General features: G+C 40.5%; 1 protein-coding gene across 4 annotated transcripts in view; it reads right to left on the bottom strand.

The window, feature by feature from the left end:
* fancm (FA complementation group M) overlaps positions 1-20,285 on the bottom strand; it is a 125,877-nt gene that overhangs the window by 70,264 nt on the left and 35,328 nt on the right. For all 4 annotated transcript variants that reach the window (XR_005946289.1, XM_041214698.1, XM_041214699.1 and 1 more), the window contains exon 5: positions 2,238-2,369. Coding sequence is in view for 3 of the 4 variants with exons in the window: in XM_041214698.1 (XP_041070632.1) it covers positions 2,238-2,369 (132 nt within the window). In the remaining variant the exon portion in view is untranslated. The remainder of the gene's footprint in view (positions 1-2,237; positions 2,370-20,285) is intronic.

Consider the following 20,285-nt stretch of genomic DNA (forward strand, 5'->3'; position numbering starts at 1 on the left):
TAAATGTCGTTTGACACAATTTAATATTGTCTCCCCAACTCACATATGTCTCTTGTGCCTTCAGTAATCCGCCCAATGAAAAATGGTGACTTATATGTAGACTTCCAGGAAACTGAGTCACAGGGCACTGGATTGATCTTGGAGACATTTTCTCGGTGTAAAAATTTGCTGACCTGACACTGAGGGACGGAGTCTCAGGCAGGAAATTCATAGCTCAAAAGTACTGGGTCCAAAATTTAAAGGGAAGGACACAACTGAGGTGCAGAGGGGCCATGACATCACAGATGTGTCCCTGAGGGGAAGACACTAAAGATGCTGTCTTCAAGGAAAGGGAGAGGTAGTGGCAACATGAGAATCACCCACCTAGTCCTTCTTCATCTTGAAGTGCTGGAGATGATGTGCTGGCTGGCCTGTGACATCTCAGACCTGAGGTAAACTCATTGATGTCACCAAATGATCTTGTGTGATGGCAGAGGAATCTTTTCCCTAGACTTTGGAAAATCTTTTTGTACTGGCGCAATAGAAATTCAGATGGAGATTTAAACTGCAGAACTTTCTTAAAAAGTCTGCAAGGTGATTTCCAACTCTAACACGGGGCTGGCTGTCTTTTAAATACAATGGCAGCTGCTGTATGGCTTCAGGTGATGCGGGCTTCCCAATGTCAGAGCTGCCCCCACCACATGATCTAGCAGCAAGCCCAGGTCACCCACATTCATGAGTTTTCCACCACGTAATTGGGTTCAGCTAACAGCCACAGGCCTGCACCAGATCTCCGACGACAGAATAAGGGGACACTCATTTAAAAATGAGATGGGAAGGAATTTCTTCTCGGACAGTAGTGAATGACTGCAATTCTCTATCCCAGGGAGTTGTGGAGGCTACATTACTAGGTATTTAAAGAGGAGGTAGATATATTTTTGAAATATCAGGGAATTGAGGGTTATGAGGAGCTGGCACAAAAGAGGAGTTGAGGCCTGGGGCAGATCAGCCATGATCTTATTGAATGGCAGGGCAGCCTTGAGGGGCTGAATGGCCCACTCCTGCTCCTATTTATGTTCTTATGACTTCCAGGCTTGCCAGCAGGTGCTGCAATAGTAGGACTAAATCCAGCTCATTCTACCTATGCTCAAGAATGAAAACACTTTGGCAAATTCCCTCCTCCTTTCTCACTTTCACACATTGTCACAAGATGCCAAAGTAACTTAGAGGCAAGAATAATCATTTTATTTTGACATTACTACTGTCATTGAAAACAACAAAGACAAAATTGGTTCAAACTGTATTCTCAAACAGCCAGACTTTTAGCTCAATGTTACTATTAACATTGGAGAAACATGAATTTCAGGACAGAAAACATGGTACGGTAAGAAAGGCACTTAGTGATAACATTGAAATGCATATGCTTTTAAAATACAAGCTTTTCGACACTGCAGTGGATAGCACTAAAGAATAATATTGCAACAATATAAAAGGTAATGGCCCAGATTTTACAGTGGGGCTATTAGCACTCATGGTGCAAATCACTATCAAATAACCTCCCTGGCACTGAAAATTAATTTTTTTTAAAAATACGTTATTGGGATGTGGGTTTTGCTATTGCTCATCCAAATTGCCCTTGAGAACATAAGAACTAGGAGCAGGAGTAAGCAATTCAGCCCCTCGAGCCTGCCCCGCCATTCAATACGATCAAAGCTGATCTCATTTCGGCCTAATTCCAATTTTCCGCCCCCTCTCCATAACGTTTCAACCCATTACTAATTAAAAATCTGTCTATCTCCTCTTTAAATGAATCCCGGCATCCACTACACTTTGAGGTAGTGAATTCCACAGATTCACAACCCTTTGAGAAAAGTAATTCCTCATCTCTGATTTAAATCTACCACCCCTTAGCCTAAAACTATGGTCTCTCATTCTAGAATGCACCACAAGGACAAACATCCACTCCACGTCTACTTTGTTTATCCCATTTAGCACCTTATAATACCTCAATTAGATCTCCTTTCATCCTTCTAAACTCTAGTGAGTATAGGCCTAAACTGCTCAATCTCTCCTCATAAGACAAGCTCATAAGGCGGCTGTGGTGAGCTGCTTTCTTGAACTACTGCAGTCCATGTGGTGTAGGTACACCCACAGTGCTGTACAATTACAAAATATCAACCAAAGAATTAGGTAGTTATACCTGCCAACTATGTTATAACCCACCAAATATGTTAAGATGATAAAACATGGCTATTTACCACAACGTGTGTCGGAGGGTTTTTTCTAAATTGTTCCCGCGAAAGAACAATTTGATATTTGGTCAAATTAGCTACATCTTTATGAAGTAGGGCTCCAGTCTTGAGTAGACGTCTTGTAAATGCTTCCAAGACCTAAAATTAAAGCAGAGAATAATGTCATTTTATTTAATAAAAAAAATTTTTTTAAAATGAGTACCAATTGTTAAATTGGGCAAAGTATTATCCATTACCAGTTATAAATACAAATACCGCTGAATGAGTCAGTGCTCATTCCAGTCAGATAGTAACATCCATACTACCACTGTCAACACACTGTAGAAAACACAATGTTGAACATTGATTTGAATTGCAACAACCAGCCATCGAAGAGCTTGAAATCTACCTTTTCAATTGACTCAGCAACCAACTTGGTCTTCTCCTACAATGTATAAGTACTAAGCGCCATGCTCATCACATGGGCTTGTCAAAGCCGACACCATTCTCAATGAAAGTTAGCCACAGACATTATCAGAAGGATATGGAGGCATTGGAGAAGATGCAGAAGAGGTTTATCAGGATGCTGCCTGGTCTGGAGGTTATTAGCTCTGAGGAGAGGTTGGAGAAACTCGGATTGTTCTCACTAGAGCGATGGAGTTTGAGGGGCGACTTGATAGAAGTTTACAAAATTATAAGTGGCATGGACAGAGTAGATAGTCAGAAGCTTTTTCCCAGGGTGGAAGAGTCAATTACTAAGAGACATAGATTTAAGGTGAGAGGAGAAAACTATAGAGATGTGCGGGGTACGGACCCCTGAAGTGCAAAATGTTTTAGTTGACAGGCAATATGATCGGTGCAGGGTTGGAGGGCCGAAGGGCCTGTTCCTGTGCTGTACTTTTCTTTGTTCTTTGTTCTTCAATAAGTATAGGACAGCTGGCACATTCACTAGGCGGTCACCTAGGATGGAACTGTTTGGGGTGGCGGGACAATGCCAGCTTTTTAAAAGAAACAAAAAACTTAAAGCCAGCTGGATTTGCATTGATGAGAAAATAGCTAATTTGTTTCCACTTTCCAGCAGATTAGGTTATTCAAACTGAAAGGAAGGGATTGTGTCCATTACTCCAGCTGTGTTTTCCTTTCAGCAGTAGTTGTAACATTTCATCTTGATCACTGTTTTAATAACCTTTTAAAATGAGTTGTGGAACAGCCAGACCACCTAGCACGATCATTGTGACAATGCACCCACCATCCTTTAATTAGGTGCGAATTATGGCATCTTTTAGTGGTCAATGTGCTAGTGAAAAGCAGTTCTATTGAAGAGTCATACGGACTCTAAACGTTAACTGTGTTCCTCTCCGCAGATGCTGTCAGACCTGCTGAGTTTTTCCAGGTATTTGTTTTTGTTTTGGATTTCCAGCATCTGCAGTTTTTTGCTTTTATCAAAGATTTAAACTATCTTGAATTGGCTTTTTAAGTGTCTCTGTTGTTAAACTCGATCGAATGTTTGTGTTTTATTTCTGTTCTAAAACGTAATATGGGGAGCAAAAAGAATTGGGACAAATTAGCACAATGGAGGCAAATGCTACTGCACTTAGTAACATATACAGAAATGAAATGCAAATATTTTAAATTAAGTTTTTGACAAGTAATCAAAGTCTAGCAACTGAATGGCAATATTTTAAAAATAACAATTTCAAGTGGTTATTGTCTTAGCGCAGTGCTGACAGAATTGGCAAGTCTGATACAACATTTTGAGATTTCCTATTAAATGGCAATAAACCCTCTGTGCCATAATCTGCTAGCTTAACTGCTATTACTAAAAATTGTGGTGTGCATAGCTGCCAGTATATATTCATTTGCTGGAAGTGTAACATGTTTCTTTATGGATATTCTAGCTTCAACATTCTTTGTTATCACAATTTCTGCACCAACAATTTAGTCAGGCGAAAGTACTTTGGAATTGACAAATATTTCAGGGTCTTTTTTAACTTGTACTAAAATAACTGTTGATTTCTCATTTGGTTATTTTGTTCTATAATCACCAAGGGATTTGAGAACCCCAGCACCATGTTGTATTTGTGAGATTAAGGAACAAATATGAAAAGGAGAAACAGCCAGGATTCTTTAAGAGTAAGGCAAACTCAATTGTTTGCATTTGAAACCACAAAATCAATGGTTTTGAATTACAATTCAGAATTCATCACAGTAAAATAAATCAATTTTTAGGGTTGCAAACATTTTGATAAGACATGGCCAGACAATGTTCTATATGATGAGGCTGCAGAAACAAAAAATCACAAGTGAACTTATAAGGGTAGTTTCAGATATTATACATCTAATAGTCATTTGCACACCTAACAGCAATGAGTGAGACACCTTGGGGGAATCAATGCATTTAGCAACACAACTTCATTAGCATCGTAAAGAAAAGATGATAGGTGAGAAATCGTCACCAGAGCAATGAGAGTTGTCTCAAGACACTGGTTTAAACCAACCAGGCGTTTTCAAAACAAAAACAGAATTACCTGGAAAAATTCAGCAGGTCTGGCAGCATCGGCGGAGAAGAAAGGAAAGGAGTTGACATTTCGAGTCCTCATGATCCTTCAACAGAACTGAGTGAATATTAGGAGAGGCGTGAAATATAAGCTGGTTTAAGGTTGGGGGTGGGGGTGGTGTGGCTGTAGGGACAAGCAAGCAGTGATAGGAGCAGATAATCAAAAGATGTCACAGACAAAGGAACAGAGGTGTTGAAGGTGGTGATATTATCTAAACAAATGTGCTAATTAAGAATGGATGGTAGGGCACTCAAGGTACAGCTCTAGTGGGGGTGGGGTGGAAAAACTAGCAGGGCATACAAGATTTAAAAATAACGGAAATAGGTGGGAAAAGAAAAATCTATATAAATTACTGGTAAAAACAAAAGGAAGGGGGAAGAAACGGAAAGGGGGGGGATGGAGGCGGGAGATCAAGACCTAAAGTTGTTGAATTCAATATTCAGTCCGGAAGGCTGTAAAGTGCCTAGTTGGAAGATGAGGTGCTGGTCCTCCAGTTTGCGTTGGGCTTCACTGGAACAATGCAGCAAGCCAAGGACAGACATGTGGGCAAGAGAGCAGGGTGGAGTGTTAAAATGGCAAGCGACAGGGAGGTTTGGGTCTTTCTTGCAGACAGACCGCAGGTGTTCTGCAAAGTGGTCGCCCAGTTTACGTTTGGTCTCTCCAGTGTAGAGGAGACCGCATTGGGAGCAACGAATACAGTAGAATAAGTTGGGGGAAATGCAAGTGAAATGTTGCTTCACTTGAAAGGAGTGTTTGGGCCCTTGGACGGTGAGGAGAGAGGAAGAGAAGGGGCAGGTGTTGCATCTTTTGCATGGGCATGGGGAGGTGCCATAGGCAGGGGTTGAGGAGTAGGGGGTGATGGAGGAGTGGACCAGGGTGTCCCGGAGGGAGCGATTCCTATGGAATGCCACCAGGGGCGGTGAAGGGAAGATGTGTTTGGTGGTAGCATCATGCTGGAGTTGGCGGAAATGGCGGAGGATGATCCTTTGAATGCGGAGGCTGGTGGGGTGATAAGTCAGGACAAGGGGGACCCTATCATGTTTCTGGGAGGGAGGAGAAGGTGTGAGGGCAGATGCACAGGAGATGGGCCGGACACGGTTGAGGGCCCTATCAACGACCGTGGGTGGAAAACCTCGGTTAAGGAAGAAGGAGGATATGTCAGAGGAACATCAGCTTGAATTTAACCTGCTCAGTGATAATACAGGTGTTTGTCAATTATGTTTGAATGTCCCACATGAATTGTAAAGATTTAAATCTCATCATTGCTTAGTACTTCAGTGTCTCTCCAAAAACTCAAATTTTTAGTATTTAAGTCATCATGTAATATACATGCAAAGAAATAAATTTAAAAGTTTATCATTTAAAAGTTGTTTGTGTATTCGGCATGCATGGGGAATGGGTGATGCCAGTTAATCAAAAATGCTGATTCCACATGAGCACAGGAATCTAGTGGGCACGCCGAGGGAACATGGTGCTGCAGAACAGTGGGAGGTTCAGATCAAAATGAAGGCAGGCTGGAGATAACTACCCGTAAGTAATTCATTTTCAAAAAGGGTGGGTGTGTAGTATGTTGTGTGCATGCGCAGAATTGGGGGGTGGGACAGCAGGCTGAATGTTTGCCTAGGGCAGCAAATATCCTCATGCCGACCCTATAAATATGAAGCTGTGTCCACTTTCATCATTTGCAGCTTTTGTCTTTTCATGTAGCTTATGTAGTTGATTTATCAGCTCTGAATGCGACTTTTGCCAGCACTGCTGTACTACTTTCAATTTATCCAGAAACTTCATAAACATCTGGTCTTTCTTATTGCCCAGAATGAAATTGATTATCTTAAGCTCCTTAAATATATATATAAAATAGTGTCAATCACAATTGCAGCTACAAAATCAGTATTTACTTAAGATTGTTTGAACCAATATACTCAACAAAAGGAGATTGGGGATCAAAGTTAGGACAGCAGTAACACTGGGGCCTTAAAAGTTACATACACAGGGCTCATCATACAAATCAAAGATATGAAATACAAAATATTGTTTCCCAGAATGCTTCTGCTGTTTGTGAAAGGAGGATACACCAGGAAAATTGAAGATATAAATGATTGGTTAGCAATCTGGTGTAAAAACATCACTACCTTCACAAATTATTGCAATACTTTCAAAACAAAAGGGGCTGGTATGGAAGAGTTGGGTTTCACCTAAAACAGGTAGGAACAAACATTTGCAAGGACCATAAAGCTGCAATCGAAAACTACATGGCTAGGGAACAGGGCAGGAAGGTAAGCAGGTCTCAAATGAGACTGATCATAAACGTGGAAAACAGTCATCACATGGGTGTGAACTCAAATTCAAACGAAACATACATATAAAAGCGAACAGCAGGCCATGAAAATGGGAGCAAAGAGGAGGCAAGCTTATCCTAAAGATGTATGTATCCGTATGCAAGAAGTACAAGGAAACTGAAAGTTGCTGCGACAGCCAGACAATAATGTAGTACAAACAACAAAAATAGGGCTAACTCCTTCAAAGAAAGGAAAAATGCTTAGGCCAGATTAGAGATCTAGTGATCTCTGTAGCAAGAACTTTACCCCTCTCAATGTGTAGTGGATTACAGCATTCTTCAATGGGGTTCCAGTGTGGAGCCACAGTAATGTCAAACTCTCCAGTCACTTTAAAGAATTTTCACAGACATCCAATCAGGAAATGAAAAGCATTAAAATCAAATCATTTTTAAAACATTTTGCAGGCAACAAAATAAAGATGGAGACATACTCATGGGGTAAAGGTCAAAGTTGAAATCTTGAAAAAGTTTCGAGAAGGAAATTGGTCTAAAAAATTCAAATACAGTCAGATCCCGATGAGTCGAATCCCAGGGGAACTACCTCCAAATTAGCGTTAAACAGAGAATTGAGATTGTCAAGGAGGCCCATGTCCCCACATGAATATGTCTTATATGTGCCCACAAATGTAATCTATGGCAAAAACAACAAATTCAAACGCCAAATGAAAACAAAATAAAGGAGTAAATGCATGAAGTTTTTATTCAATTTGTTCACACTTTAAAAATGGAAAAATTCTATCTTTTTCTGCTTGGCGTATTTTCGGATATGCTCAATACAGTCTGCCATATCGTCAATGCAGTCACACATGCTTTAGGCTTTTCCATGCTGCAGTGCAAAATCCTGGAGCATCTCTTCGGCCTTCGCAGTATCTGCTAGGGAACATGTGAGCATTCATTGGACATTTCACGGTCATTGGCCTCCTCGGACTCCTTGTTTGAAGAACATATCGCATCTACGACAGCATCAAGTCAGTTCTGTCATGTATCATACATCATCATCCACCACCACATAAGTTTCCAAGGTTGTCTTTGCTGGAATTTCCATGCCAGCTCCCACAGCCATAGGTAAAGTGGCTCATCATAGTGGTTGGGTGGCCTCGCCCTGCTCCTCCTCTATATTGTGTAGTCTTAACCTGTTTAAACCGAGCCTGGTGGAAGCAGTTGGTAATTGTGGCTTCCATCACCACCTTCTATGTTTTTTTTCATCATGAATGTGACCTCTAGTATAGCTGGATTGTACTCCTGCTTCATATCAATGGCTTCAATAACCTGAACCACTTTAGCAGAGCTTCTTCAATGTTGGGATAGGCAGCTGTTTGCATTCTCTTCCTTGCTGCTGAAAATGCCAGTGTGTCGAACTGTTACAAGATGCTCGTCCTGTGTTTCATAATGCTGGGTAAATATGATGGCGGAATCTCCTACTCCTTTGCGATGTCCGCTTCTCGCCATGGTTTCCCACTTGTGGTATCAACTTCTCCTTCTCTCTGATTGAGAACAAGTAACTTTCTCATAGGTTGTGCGATACTTGCAGGTTTTACATACCCTTTCACAGGGAGATCTCAATATCAAATGATGGCTTGTCCAGCGCTCCACAATTTCACACTCGTGTGTCTAATTCCGCTCTGATTGGTTGGCGTGTTCATATGACAAACTTAAACAAATTTGGTTAGTCCAGAGTGAAGAGTGCAGAATTTTGGCTCATCATGGGCATTGTTCTATGGGATTTGCTATTTTGCTGGTAAAAATGGTTGACAACTTCAACATAGCTGGAATTGAGTCATCCAAGTTTGACTCATGGCGATTCACTGTAATTAGTCTTAATGGTGATATTTAACAACACTCCACAAATATATCTTTTTCAGAGTCAGGCCTTTGTTCAGCAATTGTTATTACCCAGACCACAAATAAAAACCCAGTTACATTTCATTGAGCAAGGTTTAACATTTGATGGGGCTTTAACAGCAAGGGTAGAGCAGAAAGTGGGAAAGTTTCATCACATTAACTAAATTTTAGTGATTGCTGGCTTAGGGAGGTGCAGGGGCCACAGCACAGCCTGCGGCACAGCAGCGTGGGGCAGACTGCAATTTCACAATTTCCATATTAATCAGCATTTGTATTGAATCCTAAAATTGTGGCCTGTTTCAGAGTTCTTCATCAAAAAAACCTTGTAAAAATCAGGGCCTTAATGTCACACTTAATAGATTTAATCTAGCTGCTAGGTCACTAAAAATATAAACTTTAGCTGTCATTTCAACCACTTTGGACTACTGGAACAATCAAAATAAACATTACTCAGACATGTGCAACTGGAATTTAATCAGTACAAGGGCCCAGACTTAAATCGTTTTCAGAAGTCGAAACAAGTTAGAACTCACTGCGCAGTCTTAACTGAACTACTTGCAGCATTTTTACATAAAGACATGAAAAATCAACAATTTGATAAACTGTAACAGACATGTAAACCATATGGCACTTTGGTCATATTTTGCTGTTCTATAATCACCTAGGGATTTTTTCATGGGAAGTTTCTGATCTGAGAGTGCACTCCTATCAGTTAAATGCTTTATTACATTTCTGCAAAAGGGGCTGACAATTAGTGTTTTTTTTCCCACCTTCAAAATACTTTCCCCCAGAATCTATGAGGCTTACAAATAAATAGCTTCAAATTCTTGTTTACCACTAGGCATTGCATGTAGGGAGTCAAAACCAAGTGCCATCTATAATCAAACAGGACAAAATAGGGGAGAGGACAAATGGAACAAAACAGAGTAGTAAATGAATATATTTACAGGAGGGAAGAGTTCCCTGCAAATATAGTCTAAACTGTGGAACTGCAGAAAATATTTTTAACTATGGTAAACAATTTTTCTAAAAATCTAATCAGAAGCCTAGAATGCAGCTTTATTAAAATACAAACATAACGTAAACATCTTTGCATTTAACATGTAGTACATTTGGCAATAAAAAGAAAGTTTCAGTTAGAGTAAAAAAGGATTTCTTATATACTTTCCTTAGTGCTTATAATGAAGATTAAAAATTCAAGTCTGCTCCTGCTAAAATGCAGGAGAACATAAAGCACATTTATAAATTTGTGTTTTAAATTATTGATTTTATACAGAGGAGCAAGGACTGCACATGACCAGAGCTTGCAAAGGGGGAATGAAGGATGGCTGGAAATGGGATGATAAATGAGCAGCACTGGCATTGATGATTACAGGTTGGAGAACTGCCACAGAGCAAGCTGGTCAAGGAGAGGTAGCTAAAGAATGAGCTGGACACTCAGAGGGAAGACCAGGGTGGCACTGTAACATGTAATGATGAAGGATGAAGGCAAACTTTTAATTCAAGAGAAGCAATTAAGGTCAGAATAGGTACAAGCAGCAATAGCTTTAAAATGAATGGTGAAAAGTAACAGTGTCAAGAGCAGGGAAGGCAGACAGCCAAAGGGAAAGATCTTCATTACTCTTACAGCTCAAACATGGCAGGGGCGGGGAAGGAGAAGAAAAGGGGTAGAGACGAATGAGGGAGACAAAAAAAAGCTGTACAAAAAATTGAAAAGCAAATATCACCATGATAAAATGAAAAGAGGGAAGTAATATGAAATATTAACTCAAAAAGGATACTGTTAGAAAGAGAAAATCAATATGCATTTAGAAAATATGCATCCGGATCACCCCTGGTGACCAGGGCATGGAACTGGAATGCAACAGGTGGTCACATAATATTGGATACACTTATTAAGCCAGCATTACCTTCAAAGCAGTGAAATATTGCAGGACACAGCAAAGAGTATATGTAACCATTTTGGGGGGAAAAAAATCACATACAAATTACTATAGTTCCCACTGTTGATTCAATATTTTGCTAAGCGATCAAGGCGTTGGCACAAATCTTCACAATATTCTTTCTTCACCCCAAACAGTGAACTGTTGGGGACCACCTGTTACATCACTCAGATGTTAGAAGTCCAATTTGATGTTTTCTACAACTGAACTGCCTTAAATTCAGCTTTTTAAAAAAAAATCATTCTCTGGATGTGTATCATCAGTAAGGCCAGCATTAATTGCACAACCCTAGTTGCTTTGAGAAGATAGTTATGGTATGCCTTCTTGAATTGAGTGGTTTGCTAAGCTACTTCAGAAGGCAGTTACGAGACAACCACAACGTGGAACTGGAGGCACAAAGGCCAGACTGAGTAAGGACAGAAGGTTTCTTTTCCTAAAGGGCATTAGTGAACTAAATGGATCTTTATAACAATCAGGTTTTACTGGTCCCAGTTTTTATTCCCAGGTTTTAAAAAATGAATTCAATATAGCTTCAGTATATAGCAATATAGCTTCAATATAGCTACCTTAATGGGATTGTATGTCAAGATCCTCTTGCACTAAGCTTTAACAGGACAGCATCAAAGGATAATGCAGCCCTAGAACTAAATCACGGAACTTTAGACAGTACTTAAATTTAGATAATCCCAACACAAGTGATTCCTCTTGTCTTCTAACACCAGATGGTAAATTCCTTTCACTTCCTGCCATTTGTGTAGGTTTTCTTGATGTCACATCCGATTCATTTGCTCACTTGCTCTTTACAAAGCATCATTTCTCACCAGTTATCAACAAACCTGGACAATCCACAAACAAAATCTTACTTTCAGCCACAAAGATGGTTTAATTTTGAAAATTCTGGTTGTACAAGTTTGAATTTTACAAACCCCTTTATTTTGGTTTTATGCTTTTGTTTGCCATCATTGGTGTACAACACCATACTGTGAGCCTCTCTATTTGTTATCAAGTGATTACAAAAAAAAAACGTAATGAGAATGCCATTCAACATAACATTGCTCCAAATATTCCAGTACTCTTAATCTTTGCCAGCAAAGCCTTATTATACTTTTGGACTTTGTAACTTGTAGTTAAGCATTTTAAACCATATAAGCACTTAGGACAATGAGGAAAATATTTATCCAAATATATGGAATAAGATTCAGTTAGGAATAGGAATAAACTTCAAGGGTGAAACAATTTAAGTAATTGCATGCCAAGGCTCAAATTTATTAATATTCTTGTGTCGTGAATATTGAATTATTTTGCATCTTATTACTGTTCCAAATGATTCTCACTTATTCTGCTAGATTCCAGTATTTCATTCTTGCATATAATTCAATGCTAAAAATCAATACTCATATGAACACTGTGCTGTATAGCAAATTAATGGCACCAAGATAGGTGTATTTTGGCCCATTACATAAGTTGTTACTGCAATTACTATACACGTTGGTTCAGCAGTAGCTTGAATTTCATTCTTCTGAGAATAATTGCCAAATTGAAATATTTTTCCAGATGGTTCCCATAATCCAAAAATTATATTTAAACAAATTGAAATTATATTTCACAAAAGCAAAATGGCTAGTGACATTCGTGCCACACAAATGACAGGCAAGGGCCATCTCCAACAAAAGAAAATCTAACAATCTTCCCTTGGCATTCAACAGCATTGCTTTTGCTGAATGCTCTAACATCCTGGGCATTACCACTGACCAGAAACTGAACTGGACCAGCCACATAAATACTGTGGCTACAAGTGCAGATCAGAGGCTGGGAATTCTGTGGTGCGTAACTCACCTCATGACTCTCCAATCCCTTTTCATCATCTACAAGGCACAAGTCAGGAACATGATGGAATACTTTCCACTCACCTGGATGAGTGCAGCACCAACACAACTCAAGAAGTTTGACACCACCCAAAACAAAGAACGGCACTGCACCCACCTCCTTAAACATTTACTCCCTCCGCTACGGAAGCACAGTGGCAGGTGTACTACAACTCACCAGCTCCTTCCAAGCCTGCGACCTCTACCAACTAGAAGAACAAGGGCAGCTGATGCACCACCAAGTTTCCCTCCAAGCCACACACCATCCTGACCTGAAACTATATCACGGTTCCCTCACTGTCACTGGGTCAAAATCCTGGAATTCCCTTCTTAACAGCATTCGGTGTACCTATACCACATGGGCGGCAGCGGTTCAAGAAGGCAGCTCACCACCACCTTCTCAAGGGCAATTAGGGGTGGGCAATAAATTCTGGCCTTGCCAGTAAAGCTTACATCCCAAGAAGGAATTAAAAAAACAGAAAATCCTAGGGAGCCAACAGATCTCAACTAGAATGGCCCTAGTTATACTGGGATTGGGATGGTGTTGCAGGGAGGGAGCAGTAAGTGGGGCAAATCCATAGCCAGGATTTCCACTACAGATGACTATCCAGTAATTGTCTGTTTGAAAGTGTGCCATGTGTGGAAAAAGGAAAGGATCTGGTTAGGTTATTATATTGGCATTGGTCATCTAACCTGCCCAACACCCACCATTTAGACTCACAAGTACAGAATTGTCACTTGAGTGAGAAACGGGGAGCTGCTAGTGTCGGTTCCTGAATTTGCCCAACAGCTGTTAATATATTCCAGTCCTTTGTCTCTGGATTATTTGGTTTCAACTTAACTGCATCTATGCTATTTGCTTCAACTACTCCTGCTTGCAGCACATTTCATTTTCTTACCACCCTGGTAAAAAAAAGTTTCTCCTGAGTTCTCTATTTGATTTATTTGTCAATATTTTGTATTTATAAGATACCAATGCTATTAAGGAAGGTATATTTGTGTTGCAAGATATTAACGTCTTGTGTAAAGGACATTGCTAATATCAAGGTATAATAATAAAAATGTAATAAAAAGATGTCAGCCTAGGGTCAGTGGGTAGAACTCACACCTGTGTCAGGAGGTAGTCGGTTCATGTTTCACTCTGGAGGCTTGAGCATATAACCTAGGTTGGCACTTCAGTGCAGCATTGAGCGAGTGCTACACAGTTGGAGTTTCAGATGAGGCAAGTAAATGCAGCTAACATTTCAAATATAACTCAAATATATATTTTTTCCAGATGCTAATCCAGCGAACATCTTCAGTTTTTACTGTTTTCATTTACCTACATTTATGGGCCATCAAAAATACACTGACAATAGTTTTATGCACTAACTTATTAACAGGCAACGAGATTGAGGCTCTCATTGGAGAGACATTCCACCTAAATTACAAGTTAACCTAAGGTGTAGTAATCCATACTGTGGTCAGGAATAGGGCAACAATGCACTTGCAGAGTTTATACTGGACTATTCTCCATACCACCTAGGAAGAGAGCCTGGTAATTGTTAGCTACCTAGTTGATTTCAAATTGCCATTTGCCTAATGAAAAAAAGTGACTGTCTAGTGACTGTCTTCATTTCTCAGGGAGTGTAAAGCAAGGGTCAAGATGGTACCCATGATGGGATATTGGAGTCAAGACTATTGCAAACTCAGTAATCCAATACTTGTGTAATGCTGAACCACAATAATTCAGTGCACTTCGAAAACTGTCTGGATCACTGAATGGAGAAGTAGAACCGTCACTGGGGCAGGGATATTACTCACTTAGCCCCATGTAAATCTGAAAGCGAATGTCCATAAAATACTAAATGTAGTGGGGCAAGAAACAGGTAGTTTACCAGCGTAGGTGAAAACCATGGAGAATTAGCAACATTTATAATGATCAAAATTATAGGTCATTGTGAACAATTGACTTTTCTAATCCTTGCATCAACAAATGCACACGAACGCATGTGCACACACAAAAGATTTAATCCCAGGAAATGAGACTGGATTTTGGAAGAGTAATGTGATTTAACCCTCTTAAACTGGGAGGTATTTGTTTCCTTCACTTTCGACAGTATGAATAAACCAACAAATTTATTCTAGAGTAATTAACCAGCACAGATGGAAATTGATTTCCCTGTTACTTGAAATCAGTAATAATTACTTTAAAGGCAGTTGACATTCCCATTGATAATTTGTTACACTCTCAAGGTCAAGGATATGTTTGCAACAAAGCTGGAGATAAACCTTTAAATCTTTCATCACAGGTTAGTGTTAATCCATTGTACTGACCTATATGTGAAACAGCTGGCACTCGGATAGAGGGTGAATAGAAAACCTGGATCTGGAGTAGTTTAAAATAGCCCTCCAATCCAAGAAACAAAAACGAACGCCTGAACATGGACCACCCAACATCACAGTTATAGTAGAATTAATGTTAAAAAATATTAAAAAGGTTGTCCTTACCACCACCACCAACCCCAGCAAGGTGTTTAACAACCAACCCATGCCATGCCTTGAGAATTTTCACTTATTTCAATCTAGAGCTGAGAAAAACCACACTAACGGACATTGCCTCCCTTTCCTTCATAGGAATGCACTCCACCCAACTACATAAAGCATGTTCCCCTTTCAAACTACTATAACCACCATGTGATTAATTGCCAGGTCCCATCTCAGCATCCTCTCCCTACTCAACCAGCACTTAAGAAATAAATCATTCTCAGGATCAGGCCCTACTATCCTCTTCCAAAACTGCTCACTACACTCAAGGATGATCCTGGAGTAAAGATAACCTTCCCCACCGCACCCGCCCGCGGCCCACACCCCCCACCCCCCAAACCACCACTGAGCTTTTTTTTACTCAAACAACCACCTTTTCTTAAACCCCTCTCTCATGCCCCCCATCCTTACGTCCAAGTGAGAGGAGGACCTGGTCACCAACATTGAGGCATTCCATTCAACTGCCTCTGCCAAATGCCCCCCTACTCCTTTTTTACCCCCCAATCCTTTTTAACCCCCTTTTTCAATATTCATTTTCATTTTCTAATTTTTATTTTTCATCCACTTAATTTTATTTTTATTTATTTTTATTTTTATTCATTTTATTCCCCACCTTTTTTCCTATTTTCAATCTTTTTTTCCATCAATCTTTTTTTCCCACCATCCACCCCACCCTCACCAGGGCCATCTGTCACTTGTCCATGTTGTTCTTTCCAAAGTGCTTACCCTTGTCCTGCTATTATCACATCCTGCTTTCTGACCTTAATGCCACCAGCAGCACCTCATTTAGCCAGTATCACTACCATTAACACCCCTTTGTCCTTTTGTCCATGACATCTCTGGCAATCTCTCCTTTGCCTCCAACTATCGCTAGCCTTCTATCCAGCTTCACCTGCTCCACCCCCCATAAACAGTATAAATTTCATCCAGAGAAAAGCATACCCTAGGTTCATAGACTATTTTATGATGAAATACTGAAGAAACACTCTTCTGATTTGAAATAACTCTAAACAAGGATGAAAGCAGAATACTGTGAATGCTGGAAATCTGAAATAAAAACAGAGAATGCTGGAAAATCTCAGCAGGTCTGGCAGCATCTGTGAAGAGAGTAACGAAGTTAACGTTTCGCGCCCGTTATGAGTCTCAAGGGTCATTTTTAGATTCAGCATTTTCTGTTTTTATTTCTACTAATCAAGGGTTTCTTGAGAGGTATATAGTACAGGAAAAGTAAATTCGGAACATCATCCCACGTTCAAAGTAACCACGTCAGACAGTAAAATAATATGGATTATATCTAAACTGGCAAAGACAAATTTGGAGCTGCTGTCATAAAGTTCATGATACAAAGCCATCAATCTTCTGCATAGGCCGCTGAGGCTAAAACTCTGGCATCATTAACAGCTGACTGTAATACTGTATTCCTTCTCTCTGAATGAACTAACCAAGAAGAACCAAACTGCTTTAACTTCTGTAACACTGATCTTTATTTCCCTTGCTCTTTTCGCATTATTGCCGTCAGTCCGGATTCACTCACGATGTTGCATTTCTTTCGCGTACTCGCTTCCTCCCCCTTTAGTCCCTCCCTTTCGTTGAAGCGATTCGCCTCCGCGAGTTCTGGCTCGCGGCAGAAACGATTGTGATCCGTGTGGAAAACGCTCCACTCTGAGCTAAGTCTATAACAAATATCCTACTTCGAAAATAACGCGCGCGTGTTTTATATCAAATCAGGACAAGCAATCAAACCACACTTAAATTTAATCTTCTGTACAGTGTAACTGTCCCCGCGTTTCGACTTTGATGTTAAAAAAAAATTCAGCCGCCTAACAACTCGACGCTGTGAATTCTCTGCCCGCTCACATTTGTCAATCAAAAAAGCTTTAGGGACTGCACAGATGGAGTGTCAGGGATTCAGAGATGGAAGTGGTTCAGGGGCGGATCGATTTCTGATCAGCTTGGAGGATCTAGACTCGGCGACAGGAGATGAAAGCTCGAGTTTGGCTGGTAATGACACTGAGGATGAAAACGGTGAAGAGGGGAACGAGCAAGAAGAGAATGGTCTCCTCGCGTACTGGCAAGGCATCGGTCGTAGGCACCAGGTGGATGTGTCAAGTGGTACGATATTATATTAGAAGGCAACAGGGTTTTCTGAACAAACCAATAATTAATCCTATATTCGTTTGGGAATGGAGGAGTTATCCAAATACTTAAGGTCACTTGATAACCCTTGCCTCCCTCTCCCAATCTGAGAGTTAACTATTTAGCATGTTTATGTCATTGTGCACACAATCTACTTTAGCTCCGTGCTCGCCTAAAGCTAGGTTCTTCGCTTCCTGCCATTAGAAAAATCCCCCCGATTAGTGAATGTATTATTTTCAGAGTGAAAAATGTTTTCCATTTCAATTAGAGCGATGAAGCTCATTTTTTTTTAAAAAAAAAGCCTTGCATCAAGTTGCTATATCAATTCTGTGCAAAATAAAACTTCAGTTTCCATTTCCTCCATTTTCCATCCATTAGGAGACCCTACTCCAGACTTCGCTTCTTGGTACAGTATTTTCTATTTTAGCCCATGATGGTGATTCCATGAATATTGTACCCTTTTTAGCTTTTGTTTGTCACCCATTAAAAAAAACGATTTGGGGAGAAACACGCCTCAGAACCAAATGCAGCATCGGAGATTTCACGAAAGTAACAAACAATATGGCGAAAAACCACCCGATTTACTGCCCAGAACCTCTGTTAATCGCTTCCCCCATCCAGGCTATGTAAAACCAGCTTTGAAAGAAAAATATTTCAAGTGGTTTAGTCTGTATGAATCTAAAGATGCTGTGAGCTAATCTTATATGGGATTGTTAGTAAAAAAAAGACTAGCCCTGGAAGAAGGCAGAAACAAAAGCTGCATAGGTCACTTCAAAGAGTAATGAGCCAATATAAAATTCATATAGAATGAAAAACAGTAAATTTTCTGGACTGTCAATTTTCTACACTCTTTTGTTCTTGCATATTCATAGGAACAGAGGATCATTCAGCCCATCGAACTTGTTCCACCATTCAATACGATTATGGCTGATTGAACACTTGAATGCCTTTTACCAACACTACCCCCATAACCCTTTATGTGATTGTTAATCAGAAATCTATCAATCTCTCCCTTAAACATACTCAATGACTGAGCTTCCACAGCCCTCTGGGGTAAATAATTCCAAAAGATTCACAACCTTCTGAGTAAAGAAATTTCATCTCATCTCGGTCCTAAGTGGCTTCCCCCTTATCTTGAAATTGTGTCCCTGGGTTCTAGACTTCCCAACCAGGTGAAACATCTTACCTGCATCTACCCTGTTTATTCCTTTAAATATTTTATAGATTTCAATGAGATCATCTCCCATTCCTCAAAACTCAAGAGGATACATGCCCAGTTCCCCCAATCTGTCTTCATAAGATAGTCCCACCATCCCTAAAACACGTCTGGTGAACCTTCATTGCACTTCTTCTATGGTAATAATATCCTTTTTAAGATAAGGGGACCAAAATTGCACACAATTTTGCTCCAAGTGCAGTTTAACCAAGCTTCTATACAGTTGAAGCAAGACTTCATTACTCCTGTCTTCAAATCCTCTTGTGATAAAGGCTAACATTCCATTAACCTTCCTAGTTGTCTGCTGCACCTGTATGTTAGCTTTCAGTGACTTATGGACAAGGACACTCAGATCCCTTTGTACATCAACACTTTGTATTGCCCATGCTACATGCTTCTCTCATCTCCTGATTAATACCATGCCCAACATTACCACTACTCTTTGGTGGCCTATAAACAACTCCAACCAATGTCTGCTGCCCTTAGCTGTTTCTTAGCTCCACCCAAATGGATTCCACACATTGTTCTTCTGATCCAAGATCCTCCCTTACTAATGCACTGATCCCATCGCTTATTATCAGCACAACTCCATCTCCTTTCCTTTCTTGTCTGTCCTTCCTAAACGTCAAATATTCTTGAATATTCAGTTCCCAGTCTTGGTCACCATGCCAGCCATGATTCCATAATGGCAGTTATATCATACCCATTTAATTCTATTTGTGTCTTTAGATCATCTACCTTATTGTGAATGCTGAGCGCACTCAGGTAGAGTGCCCTTAACTGCTTTTTGACATCATTCCACATTCTAAGCATACTCAATGCTCTGCTTTGTTTCTCCTGCCTTTTAGTCACTACTACTTCCTGTTACCAACTTTACTTTTTTCCCAATTTGGGTCACCCCTCAGGTTCCCACCCTCCGACAAGCTAGTTTAAACCCACCCCATCAGCACTAGCAAATCTCCCTGCGAGTATATCAGTCCCAGTCCTGTTAAGATGTAACTCGTCTAGCTTATACAGGTCCCACCTGCCCCAGAACCAGTCCCAATGCCTCAGAGATCTGATGTCCTCCCTCCTACACCAGTTTTCCAGCCACATATTTAATCGATCAATCCCCCTATTCCTATGCTCACTAGCACGTGGCACTGGGAGTAATCCTTAGATTATTGCTCCTGAGGTCCTGCTTTTTAATTTCCTTCCTAACTCCCTGAAATCAGCTTTCAGGATGTCATCCCTCTTCCTACCTATGTCGTTGGTACCAATGTGGACCACGACTTCTGGCTGATCCCTCTCCCCCGAAGGATGTCCTGCAACCGCTCCATAATATCCTTGACCCTGACACCAGGGAGGCAACACACCACGCCGGAGTCACGTTTACTGCTGCAGAAATGCCTGTCTGATCCCAACTATGGAATCCCCTATCACTTTTTCCTTCCAAACTTCTTCCTCCACCGCTGTACAGCTGAGTTGCCTATGGTGCCACAAGCTTGCCTCTGGCTGCACTCCCCTGAGGAGCCATTGCCCTTATCAGCATCCAAAATGGAAAACCAATTAGCAAGCAGGATAGATTCATGGGACTCCTGCACCACCTGCCTGGTTCTCTTGGACTGCCTGGCGGTCACCCATTGCATCTCTGACTGTACGCTTCTGACCT

Source organism: Carcharodon carcharias, chromosome 20 (assembly GCF_017639515.1).
Source record: "Carcharodon carcharias isolate sCarCar2 chromosome 20, sCarCar2.pri, whole genome shotgun sequence".
Lineage (NCBI taxonomy): Eukaryota > Metazoa > Chordata > Chondrichthyes > Lamniformes > Lamnidae > Carcharodon > Carcharodon carcharias.